General features: G+C 44.5%; 1 protein-coding gene and 1 long non-coding RNA gene across 12 annotated transcripts in view; one reads left to right on the plus strand and one right to left on the minus strand.

Moving 5' to 3' along the window:
• The window catches only part of srrm4 (serine/arginine repetitive matrix 4), a 361375-nt gene that overhangs the window by 264462 nt on the left and 70414 nt on the right, over positions 1–26499 (plus strand). For all 3 annotated transcript variants that reach the window (XM_085961798.1, XM_085961799.1, XM_085961800.1), the window contains exon 2: positions 7213–7356. In XM_085961798.1, coding sequence (XP_085817924.1) covers positions 7213–7356 — 144 coding nt within the window. The remainder of the gene's footprint in view (positions 1–7212; positions 7357–26499) is intronic.
• LOC147104445 (uncharacterized) overlaps positions 1–26499 on the minus strand; it is a 185212-nt gene that overhangs the window by 72810 nt on the left and 85903 nt on the right. For 7 of the 9 annotated variants that reach the window (XR_015072341.1, XR_015072335.1, XR_015072340.1 and 4 more), the window contains one exon: positions 8662–8801. This is a non-coding gene — a long non-coding RNA (uncharacterized LOC147104445). The remainder of the gene's footprint in view (positions 1–8661; positions 8802–26499) is intronic. The other 2 variants (XR_015072343.1, XR_015072336.1) reach the window with 1 other exon arrangement.

The raw sequence follows: 26499 nt of genomic DNA on the forward strand, positions 1-26499 counted from the left end.
CACTGCCTTCAGTGTGCCAGTACAGCCTTCGGCTGCCTGAGGAAAAAAGAGTATTTGAAGACCAAGACCTCAAACCTGGCACCAAGCTCATGGTCTACAGAGCAACAGTGATACCCGCCCTCCTGTTTGCTTCAGAGACATGGATAACATACAGTAGGTACCTCAAAGCACTGGAGAAGTATCACCAACACTGTCACTGTAAAATCCTGCAAATCCATTGTCAGGACAGGTGTACCGATGTTCTATCTCAGGCCAACATCCCCAGCATTGAGGCATTGATCACGCTCAATCAGCTCCGATGGATGGGCCACATTGTCCTCATGCCTGATACAAGACTCCCGAAACAAGCGCTCTACTCCAAGCTCTGTCACAGCAAGCGATTTCCAGGAGGGCAGAGAAAATGCTTCAAGGACGTCCTCAAAGCCTCCTTGAAAAAATGTAGCATCTTCATCGACTCTTGGGAAACTCTGGCCCAAGACCGCTCAAATTGAAGGAGATGCATTCGAGAAGGCGACAAACAGTTGTCGGGAGCACACGGTGGCCAAGTACAAACAGCGGAAGGAGTGTATGACAAACCAGGCACTCCATCCACTTGTCCCTTCAACCACTACCTGCCTGACCTGTGGCAGAGTCTGTAGATCCCGTATAAGACTCAATAGTCACCTTAGAACCCACAATATTGGAGTGGAAGCAAGTCACCCTCGACTCCAGGAGAATGCCTAAGAGAAGAAGAGACACTGGGCCGGATTTTCTGACCCCCGCGGGTGTGTACGAGGTGTGTACGCACCCATAGGTGGCCGCACAAGTGCTGGGTTTAGGCATGCAAAGTGTATACGCTGAAACCCGGCACTTGCGATCTGTCAAGAATCCTCTTGACGGATCAACCGCCTGCCCAGGAGAAGGGCCTCTGCAGGCAGGGAGTTCTGCTTTCTGCACAGCCTCTGCCCGCGGAAAGCCTTTCAAAATCTTATGCCTGGTAAAAGCGTAAGGCCTGCTTTTACCAGCATAAGAGTTAAAAAAAATAAAAAAAAATTTCACTCATCTTTATAATTTTAAAATACTTTTTTTTTTTAAAAAGGGAAGTTTATTTTTAGCCCCGTAAAAAACTTTAATTATTTTTTTCAAAAAATTTAATTTTTGTTTAAAATATTTAATTTAATGTAATTTTAAATACGTGATTTTTTAGAAACATTTATTTAATGTTTAACTTTTTTAAGTGATCCCCATTCATACTTTTGACAGATCCGTGCGGAGAGACCTGTCAAAAGTGCGAAGGGTGATTCCTTTCTTTGATTGGGTCCCCATGGCCCACGTGATCCCAGGGGGGCTTGCGAACCGCCTGCGCCCCTGGGATACCTGAGTCTCTGCGCATTTCGTAGAGCAGAGCCCCGGGATCGCAAGTCTCTGGGCCTACGGAGCTAGCAGGTAAGTGCTTAGATTTTTTCCGATCGGAGGCATCCGCCCGTAGAGAGCCTCAGTTCGGAAAATCCGGCCCAAGAAAAAACTGAGGTCCTTATTCGTGCTTCAGTGCTCCTGTCATGTGAAGCTCTGCGTCAGGAACATGTAAGATTTAATTTACTCCCTATTCACAAAGTGTGACAGCTGTTGTCGAAAAAATGCCTGTAATGTGATCAATTCCTAGGGCACAAATCATAGCAAAGGATGTGCACTGAAGATCGGCGAAGATGAAGGTCGACAAAAAACTTTCATCCAAAGTCCTAACCCTTATCAAGCCGTGTAAGAAATACATTGTACGAATGTTATTTCAATCCTTTGTGGACAGATTCTCGCCTGGAATTTCTGTGGGGCTCTCTTGATCGTCCACCGTAACTCCCCGATCCTTCACCGTAATACCCCGATCCTTCACCGTAATTCCCCGCTCCTTCACCGTAACTCCCCGCTCCTTCACCGTAACTCCCCGATCGACACCGTAACTCCCCCATCGTACACCGTAACTCCCCCATCGTACACCGTAACTCCCCCATCGTACACCGTAACTCCCCCATCGTACACCGTAACTCCCCCATCGTACACCGTAACTCCCCCATCGTACACCGTAACTCCCCCATCGTACACCGTAACTCCCCCATCGTACACCGTAACTCCCCGATCGTACACCGTAACTCCCCGATCGTTCACCGTAACTCCCCGCTCCTTCACCGTAACTCCCCGCTCCTTCACCGTAACTCCCCGCTCCTTCAATGTAACTCCCCGATCAACACCGTACCTCCCCGATCAACACCGTACCTCCCCGATCAACACCGTAACTCCCCGATCAACACCGTAACTCCCCGATCAACACCGTAACTCCCCGATCAACACCGTAACTCCCCGATCAACACCGTAACTCCCCGATCAACACCGTAACTCCCCGATCAACACCGTAACTCCCCGATCAACACCGTAACTCCCCGATCAACACCGTAACTCCCCGATCAACACCGTAACTCCCCGATCAACACCGTAACTCCCCGATCAACACCGTAACTCCCCGATCAACACTGTAACTCCCCGATCAACACCGTAACTCCCCGATCAACACCGTAACTCCCCGATCAACACCGTAACTCCCCGATCCTTCAGGCTAACAAGTGAAATTAGGGATAGCATAAGATCCAAGGAGATGACATATAAATTGGCCAGAAAAAGCACTAATCCAGAGGACTGGGAGCAGTTTAGGATTCAACAAAGGAGGACAAAGGGATTAATTAAGAGGGGGAAAATAAAATACGAGAGTAAGCTTTCAGGGAACATAAAAACTGACTGTAAAAGCTTTTATAGATATGTGAAGAGAAAAAGATTGGTGAAGTCAAGCGTAGGTCCCTTGCAGTCAGAATCAGGGGAATTTATAATGGGGGACAATGAAATGGCTGATCAATTAAATACATACTTTGGTTCTGTCTTCACAAAGGAGGACACAAATAACCTCCCACAGATGCCGGGGAACATAGGGTCTAATGAAAGGGAGGAATTGAATGAAATCAGTATTTGTAGGGAGATGGTGTTAGGGAAATTGACGGGATTGAAGGCCGATAAATCCCCAGGGCCTGATAATCTACAGCCTAGGGTACTTAAGGAAGTGGCCCTAGAAATAGTTGATGAACTGCTGATCATCTTCCAACATTCGATGGAATCTGGAACAGTACCCATGGATTGGAGGGTAGCTAATGTTACCCCACTATTCAAAAAAGGTGGTAGAGAGAAAATGAGGAATTACAGACTGGTAAGCCTGACATCAGTAGTGGGGAAAATGCTAGAGTCCATTATAAAAGATGTAATAGCAGAGCACTTGGAAAACAGTGACAGGATCAGACAAAGTCAACATGGATTTACAAAAGGTAAATCGTGCTCGACTAATCTACTGGAATTTTTTGAGGATGTAACTGGTAAAATAGATAAGGGAGAACCAGTGGATGTGGTGTATTTGGACTTTCAGAAGGCCTTCAATAAGGTCGCACATAAGAGATTAGCGTGTAAAGTTAAGGCACATGGGATTGGGGGCAAGATATTGACTTGGATAGAGAACTGGTTGGCAGATAGAAAGCAAAGAGTTGGAATAAACGGGTCTTTTTCCGAGTGGAAGGCAGTGACTAGTGGGGTACCGCAGGGATCGGTCCTTGGACCCCAGCTATTCACAATATATATTAATGATCTGGACAAGGGAACTAGATGTAATATCTCCAAGTTTGCAGATGACACAAAGCTGGGTGGACGTGTGTGCTGTGAGGAGGATGCCGAGAAACTCCAGTATGATTTGGACAGGTTGGGTGATTGGGCAGAAGCATGGCAGATGCAATATAACATGGATAAATGCGAGGTTATCCACTTTGGTGTCAAAAACAGGAAGGCAGATTATTATCTGAATGGCAATAGATTGGGAGAAGGGGAAGTGCAACGAGACCTGGGTGTCCTTGTGCACCAGTCGCTGAAGGTAAACATGCAGGTGCAGCAGGCGGTTAAGAAGGCAAATGGTATGTTGGCCTTCATAGCGAGAGGATTCGAGTACAGGAACAAGGATGTCTTGCTGCAGTTGTACAGGGCCTTGGTGAGACTGCACCTTGAGTATTGTGTGCAGTTTTGGTCGCCTTATCTGAGGAAGGATGTTCTTGCCATGGAGGGAGTGCAGCAAAGATTCACCAGGCTGATACCTGGGATGGCAGGAATGACATATGAGGAGAGATTGGGTTGATTGGGTTTATACTCGCTGGAGTTTAGAAGAATGAGAGGGGATCTCATTGAAACTTATAAAATTCTGGCAGGACTAGACAGACTAGATGCAGGAAGGATGTTCCCGATGTTCGGGGAGTCCAGAACCAGGGGTCACAGTCTAAGGATAAGAGGTAAGCCATTTAGGACAGAGATGAGGAGGAAATTCTTCACCCAGAGAGTGGTGAACCTGTGGAATTCTCTACCACAGAAGGCAGTTGAGGCCAATTCATTAAACATATTCAAGAAGGAGTTGGATATATTTCTTAAGGCTAAAGGGATCAAGGGATATGGGGAGAAAGCAGGGACAGGGTACGGAGTTTGGATGATCAGCCATGATCGCATTGAATGGCGGAGCAGGCTCGAGGGGCCGAATGGCCTACTCCTGCTCCTATCTTCTATGTTTCTATGTTCACCGTAACTCCCCGATAATTCACCGTAATTTTCTGATTGCTGAAGCATTAAAAGGAAATGTTTGCAGGAAGATACACATCTGACATTAAAACACTGAGGTCCTTATTCGTGCTTCAGTGCTCCTGTCATGTGAAGCTCTGCATCAGGAACATGTAAGATTTAATTTACTCCCTATTCACAAAGTGTGACAGCTGTTGTCGAAAAAATGCCTCTAATGTGATCAATTCCTCAGGCATAAATCATAGCAAAGGATGTGCACTGAAGATCGGCGAAGATGAAGGTCGACAAAAAACTTTCATCCAAAGTCCTAACCCTTATCAAGCCGTGTAAGAAATATATTGTACGAATGTTATTTCAATCCTTTGTGGACAGATTCTCGCCTGGAATTTCTGTGGGGCTCTCTTGATCGTCCACCGTAACTCCCCGATCCTTCACCGTAACTCCCCAATCCTTCACCGTAACTCCCCGATCCTTCACCGTAACTCCCCGATCCTTCACCGTAACCCCTCGATCATTCACTGAGACAGAAACTCTGGAGAAATAGTTTTTACATCATTTTTGTGGGATTTCTGATAAAGTTATGACAAACGGTGGGAAATCACCCATCCCCAAACAGAAATTCTAACCCTCCATGTTTATTGTTTTTATTGTCTTTCAAACACCTGCATTGCCTCACGACTATATAGTGCTCATAGTGTCAAAAATGCCAATAGTTTTAGTTTAGCAGTGGTTCACTGCTGTGGTGTTTTTTGCCTTTCAAAGGCAACAGGAGAATGTGATGGCCAGTCCACATGACCGCTGGTGTGCTATATACCATAATTAGTGACCAACTGGTGCCCTACTTAATAGCCCTTCATAGGGAATGTGCTTCATGTCAAAGGAGACTTTGTGTATTAATGGAAGCTGTTTTGCCATAAACGCAAGACAGAAGTATTGGCAAAAGGCCCAAACCATTACAGGGAGGTCTGAGACAATAACCTCAGGTGATGAAAGATTGCGTCTATGGCCAGCCAGTAACTTTCCGATGTGCACCGGCTGTAGGCAACGTTTCTCACCACCAGTGTGTAATTGGAAGAATTACCCCAGTATCTAATGCTTCAGTGTGTGCTTGTTACAGGTATAGATAACAAGCAATTCATACTGGCCCCAAGATATATGTTCCCATTCTTAGCCAAGGCTGTTACTCTGCTCGCTTGATCATTATTACTGATCCTTTAGTTACATTCTGTTTGCTATCTCTAACTGACCAGACTTCTTAATCAAATCCAAACAAGAAAATGAGGCACCTGCACAAGGAATTAAATTGATTTTTGTACAATTTCAATATTTGGATATGTATAAAAGTAACCATAATTTTCCTGTGGTAATTTGAAACACTCTAACTTTCCCTTTCTATAGCATTTCAATCATCGCACCTAATATTACTTCCCTGGTCTCCATTGCCCCCATTCAGTTTTATTACAACCTTCACACCTCACTACAATGCCCTACACGCTAATGTGAGCCTCACACATAACTGCTGTCCTCCAGCCTCCAAATCCCCCATTTCCCACTACGTAATTCTGCAGGACTCGCACGTAGCTATGATCTCATTATTTACATATGGAAAAGTGGACGCCCACAAATGAGTGCAAGGCACCTATATCACTGAGGGGTTTGCAGGAATCCCGGGAAAGGATTTCAGTCTTGAAATCACTTCCAGGATCGTTATTTTATAAAATTTACAGTAGGATTTAAGGAGATGATTTTATTCCATTTTGGGGCTCTTTTGTCAGCAAGAGGTGGATATCAATTCTGATTCATGTGTTTGAAGCATTGCCAATTGTGACATAGTCATAGCAAGTTTATCAAGCGATAATCTACTGTTGATTACCAGGTGAAAACCGCTGTCATTGTCTATTAAAGCTCTTTCTTTCTGCAGTCTGATGCTTTAGACTCTAATCTTTTGTGTCCACGTCATTCCACAGCCACGTTTCCAACTCAAGCTTTCAATTTCTAATAGATTTCAATCCTGTCATGACTATAGGCACCTCACTGTGACCCTTTCACATTGTATGCATTGTTTGAGTGAACAATGTTTTAGTGCAATATCTCGCAATCTATTGAGATGACGAATAGCTTTTAACACCTTTGCTGAATTGCTTTGAACAGATAAAGACTGTATATGTCATTCATCACCAGGCAATAAGAATTGCGTGGGACAATTTCTACCCAGATAGGACTCAGTGTTATGACAGCAGTATTGAACAATTGCTTAGAAATGGGACGAGTAATTGAAATGCCATTGAAGCAACAATTTTTGGTCGCCCTCATTTTCATAGTCAGTCAAAATGAACCATTATAATGGACTCAAAATAGATCATTTTCACCTTCTCCGCCTGGGCAGTAATCAACGGGATGAAAATCGGACGGGTTCGACAACAGGAGTGCGATCCACTCTGCCATCTTACTGCCGGGGCGGGGAAGGTGAAAGATACCCCCACTGCTCCGAGTCTGACCTGTTCCCTCGCATTTTGTGTCAAACAACAAAAGGGTTGTACTTGGATTGGTCAAAGTGACTTAAATTCTCCACTTCTTGTATTTTTACCACAGTGGTACATCGAGCTACCAGTCATACAGGAACGATGAAAGGAGGATTGAGACGTCGAGTGCAGGTACGATGGTGCAGGCCTCGGGTACAAATGGATGCAGCAAGGCCAAAGAAAGCAAGCAGCAAAATCACCACAGACTGCGCAGGTATGAGGTTTACCTTTTAGCTTCAATCTTGTCTGGTATTAACATTTCCTTAATCATCGTTATTATTATTATAATAAACCAAACCCCCTCCTCATACCTATCAGCACCAGGAAGGCCATCATCTAGGATTAGCATAACCCTTAGACCACTGCCAGTTCTAGACTCTGGATCAGCTATTGGCCCGTATTTTCCAATGCCTACGGGTGTGTACACGCTGTGTACGCACCTGCCCTTTCATTTACACCGCCCCGGCCGCAAAAACGCCACCCTGACCCTGTCAGACATAGCGTCCGGCGGTAGGTCAGGGGGCGCTGCGCACGGCGATGATGTCATCGCTGGAGGCACAGCGCTGCGGGACGCTATCGGCTACCGCCGCCGCTAACCTTCCGCTGAATTTCACAGGAGGCATTAGCGGCGCTGCGCCCGGGCACTAGGTGCTAACTGGAGGTGCAAAGCAACCAAATTTTTCCCCCCTTCTGTTTCCTGATTGGAGCACCGCCCCACATGATCCCAAGTAGGCTTACGCACACGGTGCGCCCCTGGGATCCGTGGGCCACTGCGCTGGACTCAACTCCGCAGTGCCTGACAGCAACTTTTCGTTTGGGGCATTGCAACAGGTTCGGATTCCTGCAGCGTAACACTTAATTACCCCGCTGACCGCAAAATCCAGGCCATTATATTGCTAAGATTAAAAAACCTTAAAAGTCAGGAAACCCTAAACTACTAAAGTAAACCAAAAAGTCTTCAGCTTGCTCTGTCTTTTTTTCCCTTCTCTTTTCCTTCCAATTATGTCTCTCTATTTCTTATTTTTCCAATAACTTTTGTCATTCTGTAATTCCCTACTCTACATATTTGCATCCTTTGAAACATTTTTTTATATTTTTAAATACATTACTTACCTTTTCCACAGTCCCTCCTCTGTCGTATCATCAGTTTTTTTCTTTTCTTTCCAATTCTTTTACTCTGCTCTTTTGAAGTTTTTTTTACTGTGGGCCCCTTCCAGGCAGCAATTACTCATGTGAGCCTCAACAGTGAGTGCCAATGGGGTATTTGACTATGGGAGCCATCACAGCTGAGCCCAATCCTGTTTTAATTTTCATCCCACATTCAGACAGGTGCAATTCCAGCAGAAGTCTCTGAATAGTAATCAGAAGGAGGATTTCCGCCTGATTTTTTCATCCAAAACACAGGGTGCTGAACCCAATTGCAACACCACAAACACTGCCTTGTTTAAGATTAGTTAACTTAGCACAATGAGGAGACCGAACCTGGAATTCTGCTGGTCTGTATGGCTCGACTACTTACTAGATAAACTTACTGAGCCAGGGTGGGGGTGGCCATCTCGATGTCCCTTCTGAAATTGGGATCCCTGTCATTTAAGATTGGCTTCGATTGGATGAAAATGAGATCCAAAGTCCTGTTTTCCTGGCAATCGATGATCGGAACTGTAAAAAAAAATCACGTTTGGCTGTGATGTTGGTTACAATGAAATAACCTACTGTCCAAGCTGAAATGGGAAGGCTGGTCACCTGAACCTGTTGGCAGCCCAGCATAAGTCAATGCCTCCAGGAGAGGAAGGCTGAAAATTGGGAATAGCCAAACCAGAAACAGTCTGATTTGCATAATATCCCAAATCCCACAAAATTCATATTGTATATTTACTTTGTGCATGAAGTAGGCCCCTTGCAATTTTCATATCCAACACGAGCAAATTGTCAAACATAAATCTATTCAATTTCACAAAGATCTTATTAATATGCTTTGTGTAGATTGGAGTAACCATCTCCAACAGCAACACTTAGAAACACAGTTCTCTCATTGCAATTTTGTAAATTAAGATCAATCTGTCGAATGCTGACTGTGTACTCCAGCTGATTTATTTAGCTTATATGTCTGCAAATAGATTACTGTGAACAACTGTGAACAATTGAAAATAAAGTGTCCAAATAAAATAACTGAGCAGAGAGGTAAATTCACAAAATGATACAGCCGCTAATGAACCTTTAATATCCTGTGATTTTCAATATTGGCTTAAAGAAAGCTCCTGAGGATGAATTAATTACAGACACCATCCACACCAAAACTGCATAGATAGAATATACTGAACAGAATGATATTGGTTAAACTTGGGATCCTATCCATGTGTGGCCTAGATGGCCTACCGGAGAGGATATCACTTTAATTTGACAATGCTTTGAATGTATAATTTGACAAGATGGTAAAATATTAAATTAATGGCTCAGTCTTCAAGTCTTGGCTACGTCAATGAACCAATTAAGTAGAAAGGTGATGTTTAACAAAAAAAGTCTTTGCCGCACAGCACTGTGTACTTTTAGACCCTCATTAGAGATATGGAAGAAGATAAGACATAAGATTTTAATGAATCACACAGCATATTAAAGGGCATTCCAATCTGTGATCTTTCAGCTTTTATTAGCTAATACTGCAGCTATAATATGATAAATTATGATTAGTTGCCGGAGGTGCACGGAGAAGACACTGACAAAAATCCCATTAAAATTCTCATTGGGAACATCTGTTCATAACAGTGTTCCTAGGAGTTACGAACACTCTGTATGTAACGATGTCATTACTGCTTGCATAGTTAGAGCCTCTACAGCGAAGGGTCACAATGTACAGCAGGTCCTGCTATAACAGAGAGTAAGTATGTGTATGAAGGCATTGCCTGATTCCTTCTAATAACACACAAGCAATGTTCCCCCTAATTTTAAATTTGGGTGCGTGCTCCCTTTAATGGGCTGCGCCGCCCATTCAAAGTTTCTGACATGCGCGACATTTCACATTGTTAAAGCTGGTCCCGGGCTGCGCGGGACTGGCAGACAGCTGCGCCACCGCACAGCTTAGAGGGGACATTGCACACAAGTGCTCTAATAAACAGGGCGCTGGTGAGACCGCACCTGGAGCACTGCGTACAGTTTTGGTCTCCATATTTAAGGAGGGATATACTTGCATTGGAGGCAGTGCAGAGAAGGTTCACTAGGTTGATTCCTGGGAGAAAAGGATTGTCTTCTGAAGAAAGGTTGAGCCGGTTGGGCCTATACTCATTGGAGTTTAGAAGAATGAGAGGTGATCTTATTGAAACATAAGATTCTGAGGGGGCTTGACAGGGTGGATGCTGAGAGGGTGTTTCCCCTAGTGGGGGTATCTAGAACTAGGTGGCATAGTTTCAGAATAAGGGGTCGCCCATTTAAGACGGAGATGAGGAGGAATTTCTTCTCTCAGAGGGTCGTGAATCTTTGGAATTCTCTACCCCGGAGAGCTGTGGAGGCGGAGTCACTGAATATATTCAAGGCGGAGATTGACAGACATTTGAACTACAAGGGAGTGAAGGGGTCTGGGGAGAGAGCGGAAAATGGTGTTGAGGCCAAGATTGGATCAGCCATGATCTTATTGAATGGCGGAGCAGGCTCGAGGGGCCGATTGGCCTACTCCTGCTCCTGGTTCTTATGTTCTTAGAAACCCTAGAAAGGGGTCAGTGAATTAGATTCAGTGTGGTTATTCTGTTTGGCTGAGCACATAAAGGTCTTTTGTCAGTATAGCCAGTCTCCATCTGGGTCCTAGTGGACATGGATCTACAGCAAAAAGAATTGCACCTAATTCAACATTAATTGGGACTAAATTAACAATCAGAGATGGCTTGTGTGGGAAGTGGGAAAGCATGGCAGTGGTTCAGTAGAAGGTGCTCTTTTTTGAGGTTGGGACCAAGGCACGTTTTTGTCTTCGCCACCTGGGCAATAACCTGGCGGAGTGGATCGCCTGCCCATTGTAGAACCCCCGCTTGGCACACTGTGTGTGAGCGTGGAGGTGGCACTCATGGAACAGCAAACAGATGCTGAGGCTTCCCTGGCCAAGGGGCTCCCCTGTTGTTAGGAGGTTTCTCAGCGGGCTCAAAAGGCGTGGATTCAAAAGATAGCCTCCTAAGAAGCATCCACGCTGTGTTTCCTCTCCTTCAAATAAAGCAGGGACTGTGGAATTCCATAAAATTAAGTGATTGTGTCTGCTTCCTGGATTACAGCCGCTGGCATTCATTACAATGTTCCCTATCTGAACAGTGATTGAGTGTAAACCCTTTCTGTTCAAGAAGGCCATTGGGCTGATATAAAGATTCCCTGATGCCGACATGGGGTTCCACCTATCATGTCTTGCATTCAGAGAAACCTTGGCGCCCAGTGTAGCTGTGTGTTCTGTCCAGCTGATGCCTCCTCTCCACTGGAAAAGTAATGAAGGGGTTGTCCCTTGCAAACGTGGTGTTTGTCACTTTCTTGGTACATGTGGACACAGCAGACTACCTGGTGTGGCAGTTGTCTCCAGGAGGGCTTGCAAGAATCTGGTAGCATGGAAGCTTCATGTGCACAGGAAGAGCTGTCTCTGGTTTAAACGTTGTCTGCCGATCACTGTATAGCAGACAGCACTACACTTTGGTAGCCTGTCTTGTGAAGTGACGGGACATTTCCTCTAACATGTCCAAGTACATGTGGATGGGTCGATTAACCCAGGTCCTGGGGTAGTTACAAGAGTGGCAAAAAAGAACCTCAGGGGTTATTGTGCCTGCATTTGTTGGCCCTTCCAAAACTCGTCCTCCTCATCTCAATTGTGCAGCACATTCAGAACCCCCAAAGGAATACCCATTCTCAGCGTTTTGCATGGTGCGATTTGAAGCTAAGTATTAGCAAGATTAGAGAAACAAAAATGGAAGGGTGCAGCGCAGATTCACGAGAATGACACCAGGGCTTAAAGGATTAAGTTATGCAGACGGGTTGCATAAATTTGGCTTGTATTCACTTGAGTTTAGAAGGAAGAGGGGTGATCTGATCAAGGTGTTTAAAATGATTTTTAAAAATTCGATAGGGCAGATACAGAGAAACTATTTCCTCTGGTGGGAGTCCAGAACAAGACAGCATAAAATTAGAGCTAGGCTATTTAACAGTGAAATCAGGAAGCATTTTTTCATCCAAACTGTAGTGGAAATCCAGCTCTCACTCTCCCAAAAAGCTGTGGGTGCTGGGTCAAATGGAATCTTTAAGACTGCGATGGATAGATTATTGTTCGGTAAGAGTGTCAAGGGATATGGGACACAGGTGGGTAAATGGGGTTGAGGTACAGATCAGCCATGATCTACTTGAATGGCAGGTTAAGCTCAAGTGGCTGAATGGCCTACTCCTGTTTCATAGTGCGCAGATGCTGGGCCTCAGTGCCTTGCGTTGAACGAGGGCAAAAAGACCAAAAATGCCGTTTGTTGACTTTTTTGGCCTATTTCACCTGCAGTGCTTTACGTTTTTGAATCACATTTAATTATCGTCTTCTTAATAGCTAAAGTTCCTTCAGTGAAACAGGACTTCTTTTGGAAAAAAATCTCATTTATAACATACATCTTTTGGGAATATTCTTCCAACTCAACCCCCTGCATTTTCCTGGTTTTACAGCAATCGACATAAGAACCTCAAATTATTGAGCCCCAGTTTACTATTTTCATAGCTCAATATATTAAATTATAGTTGACCATTTTCAGCTGTGTAAACACGTTTTCAATGTTACATTGCTCCAAGGTCATTTTATGAGGACATAAATAAAACTTCTCTTGGACTCAGGGACTGTAAATGTATTGCAGTGAGCTAAATAGACATCCATTAATCTAGCTTTACTTTGGTCTAAAAAAAGGCTTGTGCAGACATAGTAACTTGCAGTGTATCGGAACTGTAAGTGATGAGAATAGTTTCTAACACACTGTAATAGTAATAAATTGCACAGTCGATTTCTCAAAATGCATTAAAATGATTCTTTGATCCAATAGCTCCAACATTATGACCTAAGAGAAAGCTGTCAAATTCTGGCATAAAAATGCATAATCTTGAGTTTACACTTTAAATTGCATTGCCAAAATAATGATGCTCCTGCCCTCTTTTCAGATGGACTATTCCACTGGATGAGGTCATGAGTTGCGGACACAATCCAAGGAGGCATTCAAACCGTGTTAGCAATCTGTAGAACAGTCCGTTGAAAGCAAGGGGGGCAGCAACATAAATGTTGCAGTGAAACTAAAAGAATGTATTGAGCTTCGTAGGTTCATAGAATCATAGAATGACACGGCACAGAAGGATTCAGCCCATCAAGTCTGCTCCGCCTCTTTGAAAGAGCTCTCCAACTCGTCCCACTCCCCTGCTCTTTCCCCACATCCCTGCAAATATTTTTCCTTCAAGTGTTTATCCAATTCCCTTTTGAAAGTTACGATTGAATTTGCTTCCACCACCCTTTCAGGCCGTGCATTCCAGATCACAACAACTCACTGTGTAAAAAAATGTTTCCTCATGTCGCCTCTGGTTCTTTTGCCAATCACCTTAAATCTGTGACCTCCGGTTACTGACCCTTCTGCCAATGGGAAGAGTTTCTCCTTATTTACTCTATCAAAACCCTTCATGATTTTGAACACCTCTATCAAATCTTCTCTTAACCTCAGCTTCTCCAGTCTCTCCACATAACTGAAGTTCCTCATCCCATAGTACCATTCTATTGAATCACTTCCACACCCTCTCCAAGGTCTTGACATCCTTCCTAAAGTGTGGTGCCCAGAATTGAACACAATACTCCAGCTGAGGCCTAACCAGTGTTTCTCAAGTTCAAGCATAACTTCCTTGCTTTTGTACTCTGTACCTCTGTTAATAAAGCCAAGAATCCCATATACTTTTTTAACAGCCTTCTCTACTTGTCCTGTCACCTTCAAAGGTTTGTGCACATACACTCCTGAACCTGTTCCATACTGTTCCTGAACCCCCTTTAAAATTGTATAATTTGGTTCATATTGCCTCTCCTCAATATTCCTACCAAATGGATCACTTCACAGTTCTCTGCATTAAATGTCATCTGCCATGTGTCTGCCCATTTTACCAGTCTGTCTATGTCCCCCTGAAGTCTATTACTATCCTCCTCATTGTTTACTACATTTCTGAATTTTGTGTCTTCTGCAAACTTTGAAATTATGCTTTGTATACCTAAGCCCAGGTCACTTATATAAAGGCCACGTACACACACACAAACAAACATGCACACACACACACACACAATGCACATACACCCAAGCACACATACGTGTGCACACACACACACATACCCCTCCAAGTTCCCCTCCAAGTCACACACCATCCTGACTTTGACATATATCGCCGATCCTTCATCGTCACTGGGTCAAAATCCTGGAACTCCCTCCCTAACAGCACTGTGGGAGTACCTTCACCACACAGACTACAGCGGTTCAAGAAAGCGGCTCACCACCACCTTCTCAAGGGCTAGTGGAGATTGGCAGTAAATGCTGGCCTTGCTAACGATTCCCACATCCCGTGAATGAATAAAAAAACAAACACACATACACAAGCATGGCCCCCGAGCTTGCCTGTTGGCAAGCTTGTGCTTGCATGTGTTTAAAGCAGAAAAGCTCGAGGATCTGATGGAGGGAGGAGATCGTTCCGGGTAACATGCACTCGATACAGCAATCGACATATAAACCTTATATTATTAAGTCCCAGTTTTGGGCACATTACTATTTTCATAGCTCAATGTATTAAATTATAGTTGACCAATATACAGCCATGTAAACACGAGTTCAATATTACATTGCTCCAAGGTCATTTTATGAGGACATACCTAAAAATTCTCTCAGGGACTGCAAATGTATTGCAGTGAGCTAAATAGATATCCATTAATCTAGGTTTACCTTGGTCTAAAAAAAGGCTTGTGCAGACATAGTAACTTGCAGTGTATCTGAACAGTAAGTGATGAGAATAGTTTTTAGCACGTATTTCTCAAAAAGCATTAAATTGATCCTTTGATCCAATAGCTCCAATATTATGAACTAAGAGAAAGCTGTCAAATTCTTGCATAAAAATACATAATCTTGAGTTTACACCTTAAATTGCATTGCCAAAAAAATGATGTCGCTGCCCTCTTTTCAGATGAACTATTCCACTGGATGAGGTCATGAGTTACAGACACAATCCAAGGAGGCATTCAAACCATGTCATCAATCTGCAGAACAGTCCGTTGAAAGCAAGGGGGGAGCAACATAAATTTTGCAGTGAAACTAAAAGAATGTATTGAGCTTGTAGATTTTTAATAAGGGAACCATTACATGAAAAGAAAGACTTGCATTTATATCGCGCCTTTCACAACCACCAGAGGGCTCAAAGCGCCAATGAAGTACTTTTTGAAGTGGAGTCACTGTTGTAATGTGGGAAACACGGCAGCCAATTTGTGCACAGCAAACTCCCACAAACAGCACTGTGATAATGACCAGATAATCTGTTTTTGTTATGTTGGTTGAGGGATAAATATTGGCCAGGACACCGGGGATAACTCCCCTGCTCTTCTTCGAAATAGTGCCAATCTTTTACGTCCACCTGAGAGCAGACGGGGCCTCGGTTTAACGTCTCATCTGAAAGATGGCACCGCCTACAGTACAGCACTCCCTCAGCACTGCACTGCAGTGTCAGCCTAGCTTTATATGCTCAAGTCCCTGGAGTGATACATTGGATGTCATGCATTGGAGATTTAATGCATTGTTTCCATGGAGAAATCGAATCTAGGTTCATTGCTGTAATTCCCCTCATAGATGCAATAAATGATCTCAGCCATTCCACCACAGGGAGGCAGGTTGAGTGCAAATCAAATGGTGAGTCTCTCCAGTGCACCTCCTAGTGGCAGGTTATAGGCCACGCAGCCTGCTGTATTGACCAGGATTTGCACATGGATGCCACAGAAAGAAAAGGGCAGAAAATAATAAAGCACCTCACAGAAGAAAAAAATAATCCGTTCCTCGTGCAGAATACCTGAGGCTGATGATTTGTGTGGAATCCCTTCTAAAGTGACATCTTGCAGTTACTGTCCAGTCAGGGGTGGGGCGCACTGCTCACAGCCCATTGCCCCTGTTCATGATGTCATCCTGTCTCTCGATGTTGCTGAATTCTGCACAAAATGTCCACTCCCAAACTGCTTCTGATTGGGATTTAGGAATTCGAACAAAGGAGGACTGAGGGGCACTAATAAATGTACAGTTGAATTCATCTAAAATGTTTAGGATTATGAAGCATTTTAATGCCATACTTATCCAAAGACCTCTTTTGGAAAGTGCCCATGTTTAGATACTGGGTCAGGGCAGGATAACGCTTGACTATGACAACCCCCACCTCCTCCATCACGGTGGAAAGACCTGCCGCAACTCAGTGTTGAGGATTATACATGAAGAATGACCAGTGGAATGAAATGTGGAACATGAATAATCCTCCTCATGAGAAGAGGGGAGAAAATTTGAAAATAAACCAGTATTCTCTGTTGCCTAGGCCCTAAGCTCTGGAGTGCCCTCCCTAAATGTCTCCGCCTCTCCACTTCTCTTTCCTCCTTTAAGACGCTCCTTAAAACCTACCCCTTCGATCAAGCTTTTGGTCATCTACCCAAACATCTCCTTATATGGCTTGGTGTCAAAAAAATGTTGATACCGCTCCTGTGAAGCACCTTGGGATGTTTTATTACGTTAAAGACGCTATATAAATATAAGTTGTTGTTATTGCAACTGTTAGAAAACCAAGACCTACTTTAGAGTTTGCACAAAATGGCTTGTACTGATCTGGTAAATCCAGCAGAACGTCAATACCCACACTTCTTTGTCTCAACTTTTCATTCATAAATCATCTTCTTCTTAGGCAGTCCCTCAGAACCAAGGATGACTTGCTTCCACACTAAAAATGAGTTCTCAGGTGACTGATGAGTCCAATGCGGGACCTACAGTCTCTGTCACAGGTGGGGCAGACAGTGGTTGAAGGGGCGGGTGGGTGGGGTGCTTGGGTTGACGTGCGCTCCTTCCGCTGTTTGCGCTTGGCTTCCGCTTGCTCCCGGTGAAGAGACTCGAGGTGTTCAGCGTCTTCCCGGATGCTTCTCCTCCACTTTGTGCGGTCTTGGGCCAGGGATTCCCAGGTGTCGGTGGGGATGTTGCACTTTTTCAAGGAGGCTTTGAGGGTGTCCTTGATGCGTTTCCTCTGCCCACCTGGGGCTCTCTTGCCGTGTTGGAGCTCCGAGTAGAGCGCTTGTGTTCAGAGTCTCGTATCGGGCATGTAGACGATGTGACCCGTCCATCGGAGCTGGTCAAAGCTTTCATGCTGGGGATGTTGGCCTGAGCGAGATCATTGACGTTGGTGCACCTATCCTGCCAATGGATTTGCAGGAACTTGCGGAGGCAGCGTTGGTGGTACCACTCCAGTTTTTTGAGGTGCCTGCATTACATGGTCCATGTCTCTGAAGCATACAGGAGGGCGGGTATCATTACTGCTCTGTAGACCATGAGCTTGGTGCTAGGTTTGACATCCTGGTCATCAAACACTCTCTTCCTCGGGCGACCGAAGGCTGCACTGGCACACTGAAGGCAGTGTTGGACTTCGTCATCGACATCTGCCCTTGTTGACAGTAGGCTCCCGAGGTATGGAAAGTGGTCCACGTTGTCCAAGGCCTTGTCATGGATTTTGATAATCGGGGAGCAGTACTGTGTGGCGGGGGCAGGTTGGTAGAGGACCTTTGTCTTACGGATGTTTAGTGTAAGGCCCATGCTCTCGTACACTTCAGTGAAGGTGTTGACGATGGTTTGGAGTTCGACCTCAGAGTGTGTGCAGACGCAAGTGTCGTCTGCATACTGTAATTCGATGATAGAGGATGGGACGAACTTGGATCTGGACTGGGGGCTTTTGTTCTGTAGATTAGCTCCACTCCAGGGGGGAGCTTACTGAGGGTGAGATGGAGTATTGCAGCCAGGAAGATCGAGAAGAGTGTTGGTGCGATGACACAGCCTTGCTTCGCCCCAGTCCGTACGTGAATTGGGTCTGTGGTGGATCCGTTGGTCAGGATCACGGCTTGCATGTTGTCATGAAGCAGGCGGAGGATGGTGACAAACTTTTGAGGGCAGCCAAATTTGAGGAGGACACTCCATAATCCCTCACGGTTGACGGTGTCGAGGGCCTTTGTGAGGTCAAAGAAGGTCATTCATAAATAGCCCAAAATAAGCTCTAGTGTACCCATTTGTTGATCAGATGTAAATTGCCCAAATAATTCCTGCATTAATATAAGGTTTGTTGGAACCTTGCCCTGCAAGGTCAATACAATGCCTGAAGCCAAAACTAATTTCTGTTTTGAGTCCATTATACGTCTAAGAATCAAACCTAATAATATTGTCAGAAGAAAATATAGTTGCTTTGTCTTGTTTTACATGCTGCAATCTACAGAATGCACTCAGGCTTTATTGTGACATGCTCCAGCCGCCAGCATTGACTTCCTTTATTCGCGATAATGTCAGATGTAAATAAAGCAAATTCACGGTAGGGAAGGCAATGGCCACAGTTCAGTCAAGTATCACAGTTTATAGCCTATCGTTATACTTAGAGATAAAAAAGAAAATGATGCAAATCTTAAGAAATACAGAAAATACTGAAAATACACAGCAGACCTATCAGTGCCTTATAGAAGCTTTCATAAAGGGTCCCACAGCAAATATTCTCTCTTCAGAATCTGATGGACTTACTGTGCCCTTCCATTATTCTCTGTATTCGTTCCATTGTACTGTTACTTTCTTATACAATTTAAACCACACTTCCTTTCTTCACAGAATAGGGTACACAATGAAAGTTTAAATGTTTATTCAAATTTCTAAAGGTGGTTATACAATCAAACTGAAAGAGCCAAATGCTGTCTGAAAAGATTTCCCTTGAGTTTTTCAAATTGTCCTTGGCTAAGACTGCGAAACACAATAGTGACTGTTCTTTTTAATATTGCATTCTAAAGGCTTTCCGTGCACAATATTTGTTTTTAAATGGCCACTATATATTGCCAATTAAAACTGTCAGACAGAAACAATTTCAAAATTCAAGATGGGCCAATATAAAAGAGCCAAGTGACAACACTAATTCTAATGAGCCTTAGTCTCCATGTGACTGCTTATTCAGTCAGTGATCGCATCCTTCTCATGTAACTAGTTCCTTGACACATTGCCATGGGCCCGTTCATCGTTAGAACAACTGTTTTTACACACTACGCTTTAATTTGAGTATAAACTATCGCCTACGTTGTTATGTTCTAGGCAGAACAAAAAAAATAACAGCATCTTTTTTTAAAATGGGATTAACACATGACCTTTGAACTGAAAGTCAAAAGGACATAAAACGTGTCCTGCAGCAGTTTTCATGACAGTGACCAGATATCTGCTACAACAATCAACTGTTTGTTCATCTAAACCAAACCAAATCAAACTAAGGGAAGAAAGAGAGATTGGAAATAAATATTGGATAGAGAGGTTAGTGGATCAGAGTGCAGCGGGGGAATAAGATATGGAGAAGAGATGGTGGGATGAAGAAGAAATATTTGGTACAAAAGATTTGTGGGAGAGATGTTGGAATGTTGTGGTGTTGTGCTTGATGGAAAAATAAGGATGGAGAGTGAGACAACTTTGGAATAGTGTAAAAGATGGAGAAATAGAAGAATGAAAGAGATATTGGGAAATATATTGTGTGTGAAGAAGGAAAGAAAGAAGGCAATATAAAAATTATTACAAATAAAAACAGAAAATGCTGGAAATACTCAGCAGGTCAGGCAGCATCTGTGGAGAGAGAAACAGAGTTAATGTTTCAGGTCAATGACCTTTTGTATGATTAATAAAAATTTCATACAGTGTCAAAGGTCTTACAGGGCTGGGGGTGAGTAGTCCTTCTTAATAAATGACTGAGGGTGAATCTTCAAGTCTAAAGTGGGCTATTTGGAGGAATGTGTTCATGTAGTCTTCCTGAAAAAGGCTGGTCAACAAATGGGATTGAAGGTGGCAATAGCGCTGTTGATGAGCTGTGTAATGGAGCTTGGATCTATATGTATAAATCTGTCTTCTTTGATCCATTGGTTTTACCTGTTTCTGTGATTGATTAGTTTCCCTTGGAAATAAAGTTAGGTACTTGTGGAATCAATCTGTGTTTGTGGGTCACAAAAAACTGGAAACCTTACAGGCTGATTGACAGTATGCAATAGCAATAGACATAATGTCAAAGAAAATGTGGCATGAGTTGGGTTGATAGTGTCCCTATAGGCATCAGTGGGGCAGGGGGTGGATTGACTGTATGATGAAGAAAGTGCCCATGGAGATCAAACCTGTAACCTTCCTATTCTGTGGATTTTACCACCCCAGTATGTGGTGCCGTTACCTCCTAAGACATTGGAGCAAGTCTAGCGAGGGCTGTTAAACTCAAATGTCACCTAATCCTAAATGTTACAGACAGAGATAGTCATACATTTCCTAGGGTTTCATTAGTCATCCACTCTTATGCTTTCAATCTTGTTAGTCAGAAGGTTAATATAGCTGTGGGGAAAGAACAACAACAACTTGTATTTATATAGCGCCTTTAACATAGTAAAACATCCCAAGGTGCTTCACAGGAGTATTATAAGACAAAAAATTGACACGAGCCACATAAGAAATTAGAGTAGATGATCAAAAGCTTTAAGGAACGTCTTAAAGGAGGAACGCGAGGTAGAGAGGTGGAGAGGTTTAAGGAGGGAGTTCCAGAGCTTAGGGCCTAGGCAGCTGAAGGCACGGCCACCGATGATGAGCGATTATAATCAGGGATGCTCAAGAGGGCAGAATTAGAGGAGTGCAGATATCTCGGGGGATTGTGGGGCTGAAGGAGATTACAGAGATAGGGAGTGACGAGGCCATGGAGGGATTTGAAAACAAGGATGAGAATTTTTGAAATCAAGGCTTTGCTTAACCGTGAGCCAACATAGGTCAGCGAGCACAGGGGTGATGGGTGAATGGGACTTGGTGCGAGTTAGGACACGGGCAGCCAGGTTTTGGATGACCTCAAGTTTACATAGGGTAGAATGTTGGCGGCCAGCCAGGAGTGTGTTGGAATAGTCAAGGCTAGAGATAGCAAAGGCATAGATGAGGGTTTCAGCAGTGGATGAGCTGAGGCAAGGGCGGAGACGGGCGATGTTACAGAGGTGGAAATAGGCGGTCATAGTTATGCCGAGAATATGTGGGCGGAAGCTCATTTCCGGGTCAAATATGACACCAAGGTTGCGAACAGTGTGGTTCAGCCTCAGACAGATGTTAGGGAGAGGGATGGAGTCAGTGACTAGGGAACGGAGTTTGTGGCGGGGACCGAAGTTAATGGCTTCAGTCTTCCCAATATTTAATTGGAGACAATTTCTGTTCATCCAGTGTCAATTCAGAGACCGTGGAGGGGTCGAGAGAAGTGGTGTTGAGGTAGAGCTGGGTGTCGTCAACGTACATGTGGAAACTGACGCTGTGTTTTCGGATGATGTCGCCAAGGGGCAGCAGGTAGATGAAAAATAGGAGGGGGCCAAGGATAGGTCCTTGGGGTATACCAGAGGTAACGATGCAGGAGTGGGAAGAGAAGCCATTGCAGGTGATTTTCTGGCTATGATTAGATAGATAAGAATGGAACCAGGCGAGTGCTGTCCCACCTAGCTGGACGATGGTGGAGAGGCGTTGGAGGATGGAGTGGTCAACCATGTCAAAGGTTGCAGACAGGTCGAGAAGGACGAGGAGGGATAGTTTACCTTTGTCACAGTCACATAGGATGTCATTTGAGACTCTGATGAGAGCCGTTTCGGTACTGTGGCAGGGGTGGAAACCAGATTGGAGGGATTCAAACATGAAGTTGCGGGAAAGATGGGCACGGATTTGGGAGGCGACAACACGTTCAAGGACTTTGGAGAGGAAAGGGGGGTTGGAGATGGGGTGGTAATTTGCAAGGACGGAGGGGTCAAGGGTTGGTTTTTTGAGGAGAGGGGATGACAGATTTGGGGGATAGGGGGAACAGTACCTGAGGATAGCGAACTGAAGGGTCGAGAGAGCGGGAAGTGGGTCTCATGGACAGGATGAGAATGGAGAGGTCAAGAGGGGAGATCGGAGAGAAACTGGAGAAAGATGTGAGTTCAGGGCTAGGGCAGGGAGGAACCTTAGAGGAAATTTGGCCCAGTGGGCTAGGGGAAGGAAAGGAAGTGGCAGAGGCAGCTGATCGGATGGTCTCAGTCTTAGAGACAAAGAAGCCCAGGAGCATCTTGCGTGTGTTGTTGGAAGTGTGTGTGGAGGAGACAGGGGAGAGGGGTTTAAGAAGGCGGTTAGCAGTAGAAAATAGTAGCCGGGGGTTAGCGAACCATTAACAATGTTAGCTAACATGGGAGCAAGAAAAGAAAGTTGGGTGGTCAGCAGTTTGGTGGGAATATGGTCGAGGGAGCAGGAAGTGGGTCTCATGGACAAGATGAGCGCAGGGAGGTCAAGAGGGGAGATCAGTGAGAAACTGGAGCAAGATACGAGTTCAGGGCTAGGGCAAGAGGGAACCTTAGAGGAAGTTTGTCCCAATGGGCTAGGGGAAGGAAGGGAAGTGGCAGAGGCAGCTGGTCGGATGGTCTCAATCTTAGAGACAAAGAAGTCCATGAGCTCCTCGCACTTGTTGTTGGAGATGAGTGTGGAGGAGACAGGGGAGAGGGGGTTAAGAAGATGGTTAGCAGTATAAAATATTAGCTGGGGGTTATCTTTGCATTCCTGAATGATTCTGGGATAGTGAGCAGTTTTGGCAGACGAGAGCAGGACCTGATAATACTTTATGTGGTCCTGCCAGATCTGGCAGTGAATGGCTAAACCAATTGTCTGCCATATCCGTTCAAGTCTACATCCCTTCAACTTAAGGGAGTGAAGATGAGGGCCATATCAGTGGGAATGGCCAGGGTGAGAGAGAGTAATTGTTTTAATAGGGACTAGGGCAGCAAAGGTGGTGGGGAGGGTGTGGTTGAGCAGATCGGTAGCTGGAGAAATGTCGTGGTGAATGGAGGGCCAAAGGCTGGACAGTTGGGATTTCATAAGTGCAGTTGTAAGGGAGCTGGGAGAGAGTTTTTTCCAGGGGCAGAAGGAAGTAGGGTTGGGTGGAGGAAGGGAGATGTGGTGGAAAGTGATACAAGGAAGTGGTCAGAGATGGCCTTATCTTGAATTGGCAAAGTGGGGGTAGTGAGGCCACGAGAGATGGCAAGGTCAAGGGGGTGGCCGTGAATATGGGTTGGGGTGTTCTCATGGAGGGAGAGATTAAGGGAGGATAGGAGGGTAGTGAACTCAGAGGAGAGAGAGCACGATCAATTGAGATGAAGGTTGAAATTACCGAGGACTGGACCATCACAGTATCATAACCAGAAAATTGAGAGTGAATGGGGGATGAAGGAGGGGGGTCAAGTTGGTGTTCACTGAAAGGAGAAACTAAAGGAAAAAAAAAGCTAAAACCCAGTAAAAATTGGAATAGTGCAATCACACATGCCAGAAACCAGAGCTCATTTTAGTTTGAGTGCATTGTATCTCAAGGTCATATACCTAACACTGTCAGGAACAAATGTAATTGCTTTGTGCTTTGTAATATTTTTTTTACAGACAATTATCTACAGTTAGGTGTCAGCTTTGGCTCAGTGGTAGCATTCTTGCCAGAAGGTTGTGGGTTCAAGCCCCACTCCAGAGACTTGAGCACATAATCCAGTATGACACTCCAATGCAGTACTGAGGCAGGGCTGCGCTGTTCAGAGGTGTCGTCTTTTGGATGAGACATAAAACCGAGACCCCGTCTGCCATCTCAGGTGGATATAAGATATCCCATGGCACTAGAATCAGAGAATGGTTACAGCACAAAAGGGGGCCATTCGGCCCGTCGAGCCCGTGCCGACTCTCTGCAAGAGCTCTTCAGCTAGTCCCACTCCACCGCCCTTTCCCCATATCCCTGCAAATGTATTTCCTTCAGGTTCTTAGCCAATTCCCTTTTGAAAGCCATGATTGAATCTGCCTCCACCACCCTTTCAGGCAGTGCATTCCAGATCATAACCACTCGCTGCATAAAAACATTTTTCCTCGTGACACCTTTGGTTCTTCAGCCAATCAGCTTAAAACTGTGTCCTCTGGTTCGCGACTTCCACCAATGGGAGCAGTTTCTCTCTATCTACTCTGTCTAGACCCCTCATGATCTTGAACACCTCTATCAAATCTCTTCTCAACCTTTTCTGCTCTAAGGAGAACAAAGAAAGAAAGAAAGAAAGACTTGCATTTATATGGTGCCTTTCACGACCACCGAACATCTCAAAGCGCTTTAGTCAATGAAGTACAACCCCAGCTTCTCCAGTCTATCCACGTAACTGAAGTTCCTCATCCCTGGAACCATTCTTGTGAATCTCCTCTCTCAGGCCCTCACATCCTTCCTAAAGTGCAGTGCCCAGAATTGGACACAATACTCCAGTTGAGGCTGAACTAGTGTTTTATAAAGATTCATCATAACTTCCTTGCACTTGTACTCTATGCCTCTATTTATGAAGCCCAGGATCCCGTATGCTTTTTTAACTACTTTCTCAACCTGCCCTGCTAACTTCAACGATTTGTGCACATATACACCCAGATCTCTCTGTTCATGCACCCCCTTTAGAATTGTACCCTTTAGTTTATATTGCCTCTCCTCATTCTTCCTATCAAAATGTATCACTTCACACTTTTCTGCGTTAAATTTCATCTGCCACGTGTCCGCCCATTCCACCAGCCTGTCTATGTCCTCTTGAAGTCTATCACTATCCTCCTCACTGTTCACTATACTTCAAAGTTTTGTGTCATCTGCAAAAGTTCAAGTCATTAATATATATCAGCAAAAGCAAAGGTCCGAGTACGAACCCCTGGGGAACACCACTGTGTACCTTCCTCCAGTCCAAAAAACAACCGTTCACCACTACTCTCTGTTTCCTGTCACTTAGCCAATTTCGTATCCATGCTGCCACTGTCCCTTTTATTCCATGGGCTTCAACTTTGCTGACAAGCCTATTATGTGGCACTTTATCAAACACCTTTTGGAAGTCCATGTACACAACATCAACCGCACTGCCCTCATCAACCCTCTCTGTTACCTCATCAAAAAACTCAATCAAGTTAGTTAAACACGATTTGCCTTTGACAAATCCGTGCTGGCTTTCCTTAATTAATCCACACTTGTCCAAGTTACTGTTAATTTTATCCCGGATTATCGTTTCTAACGGCGTCCTCACCACCGAGGTTAAACTGACTGGTCTGTAGTTGCTGGGTTTATCCTTACACCCTTTGTAACATTTTCAATTCTCCAGTCCTCTGGCACCACCCCCGTATCTAAGGAGGATTGGAAGATTGTGGCCAGTACCTCCGCAATTTCCGCCCTTACCTCCCTCCGCATTCTAGGATGCACCCTATCCGGTCGGTCCTGGTGACTTATCTACTTTAAGTACAGCCAGCCTTTATATTATAAGTAATAAAAGCAGAAAATGCTGGAGATACTCAGCAGGCCAGGCAGCATCTGTGAAGAGAGAAACAGAGTTAACGTTTCAGGTCGATGACCTTTCATCAGAACTGGAAAAAAGCAGGAAATGGAACAGATTTTTAAGCAAGTGTAGGGGCTGGGAAAGGGGGGAGGGGATGAAAGAACAAAAGGGAAGGTCTGTGATAGGATAGAAGGCAGGAGAGGTTAAGAGACATTAAGAGATATTCAAGGCAAAAGGAGATGGTAATGGGACAGGTTAAGAAACAAAGGATGGCTCAGGATGAAGTGTGAATTGTCCCCTTATGCCCCCACCTCAATGCAATTTACACTTCATCCTTAACCTCTCCTGCCTTCTATCCTATCACAGACCTTCCCTTTTGTTCTTTCATCCCCTCCCCCCTTTCCCATGCTCTACACTTGCTTAAAAATCTGTTCCATTTCCTGCTTTTTTCCAGTTCTGACGAAGGTCATCGACCTGAAACGTTAACTCTGTTTCTCTCGTCATAGATGCTGCCTGACCTGCTGAGTATCTCCAGCATTTTCTGTTTTTATTTCAGATTTCCAGCATCTGCAGTATTTTCTTTTTGTATCAGCCTTTCTAGTACCTCCTCTTCATCAATTTTTATCCCATCCAGTAGCTTAACTACCTCCTCTTTCACTATGACTTTGGCAGCATCTTCTTCCTTGGTAAAGACAGATACAAAGTACTCATTTAGTACCTCAGCCACATCCTCTGCCTCCATGTGTAGGTTTCCTGTTTAGTCCCTAATCGACCCCACCTCTCCTCTTA

The sequence above is a fragment of the Somniosus microcephalus genome, chromosome 19 (genome assembly GCF_052327205.1).
Source record: "Somniosus microcephalus isolate GS21.2 chromosome 19, FLI_Smic_1.0, whole genome shotgun sequence".
NCBI lineage: Eukaryota > Metazoa > Chordata > Chondrichthyes > Squaliformes > Somniosidae > Somniosus > Somniosus microcephalus.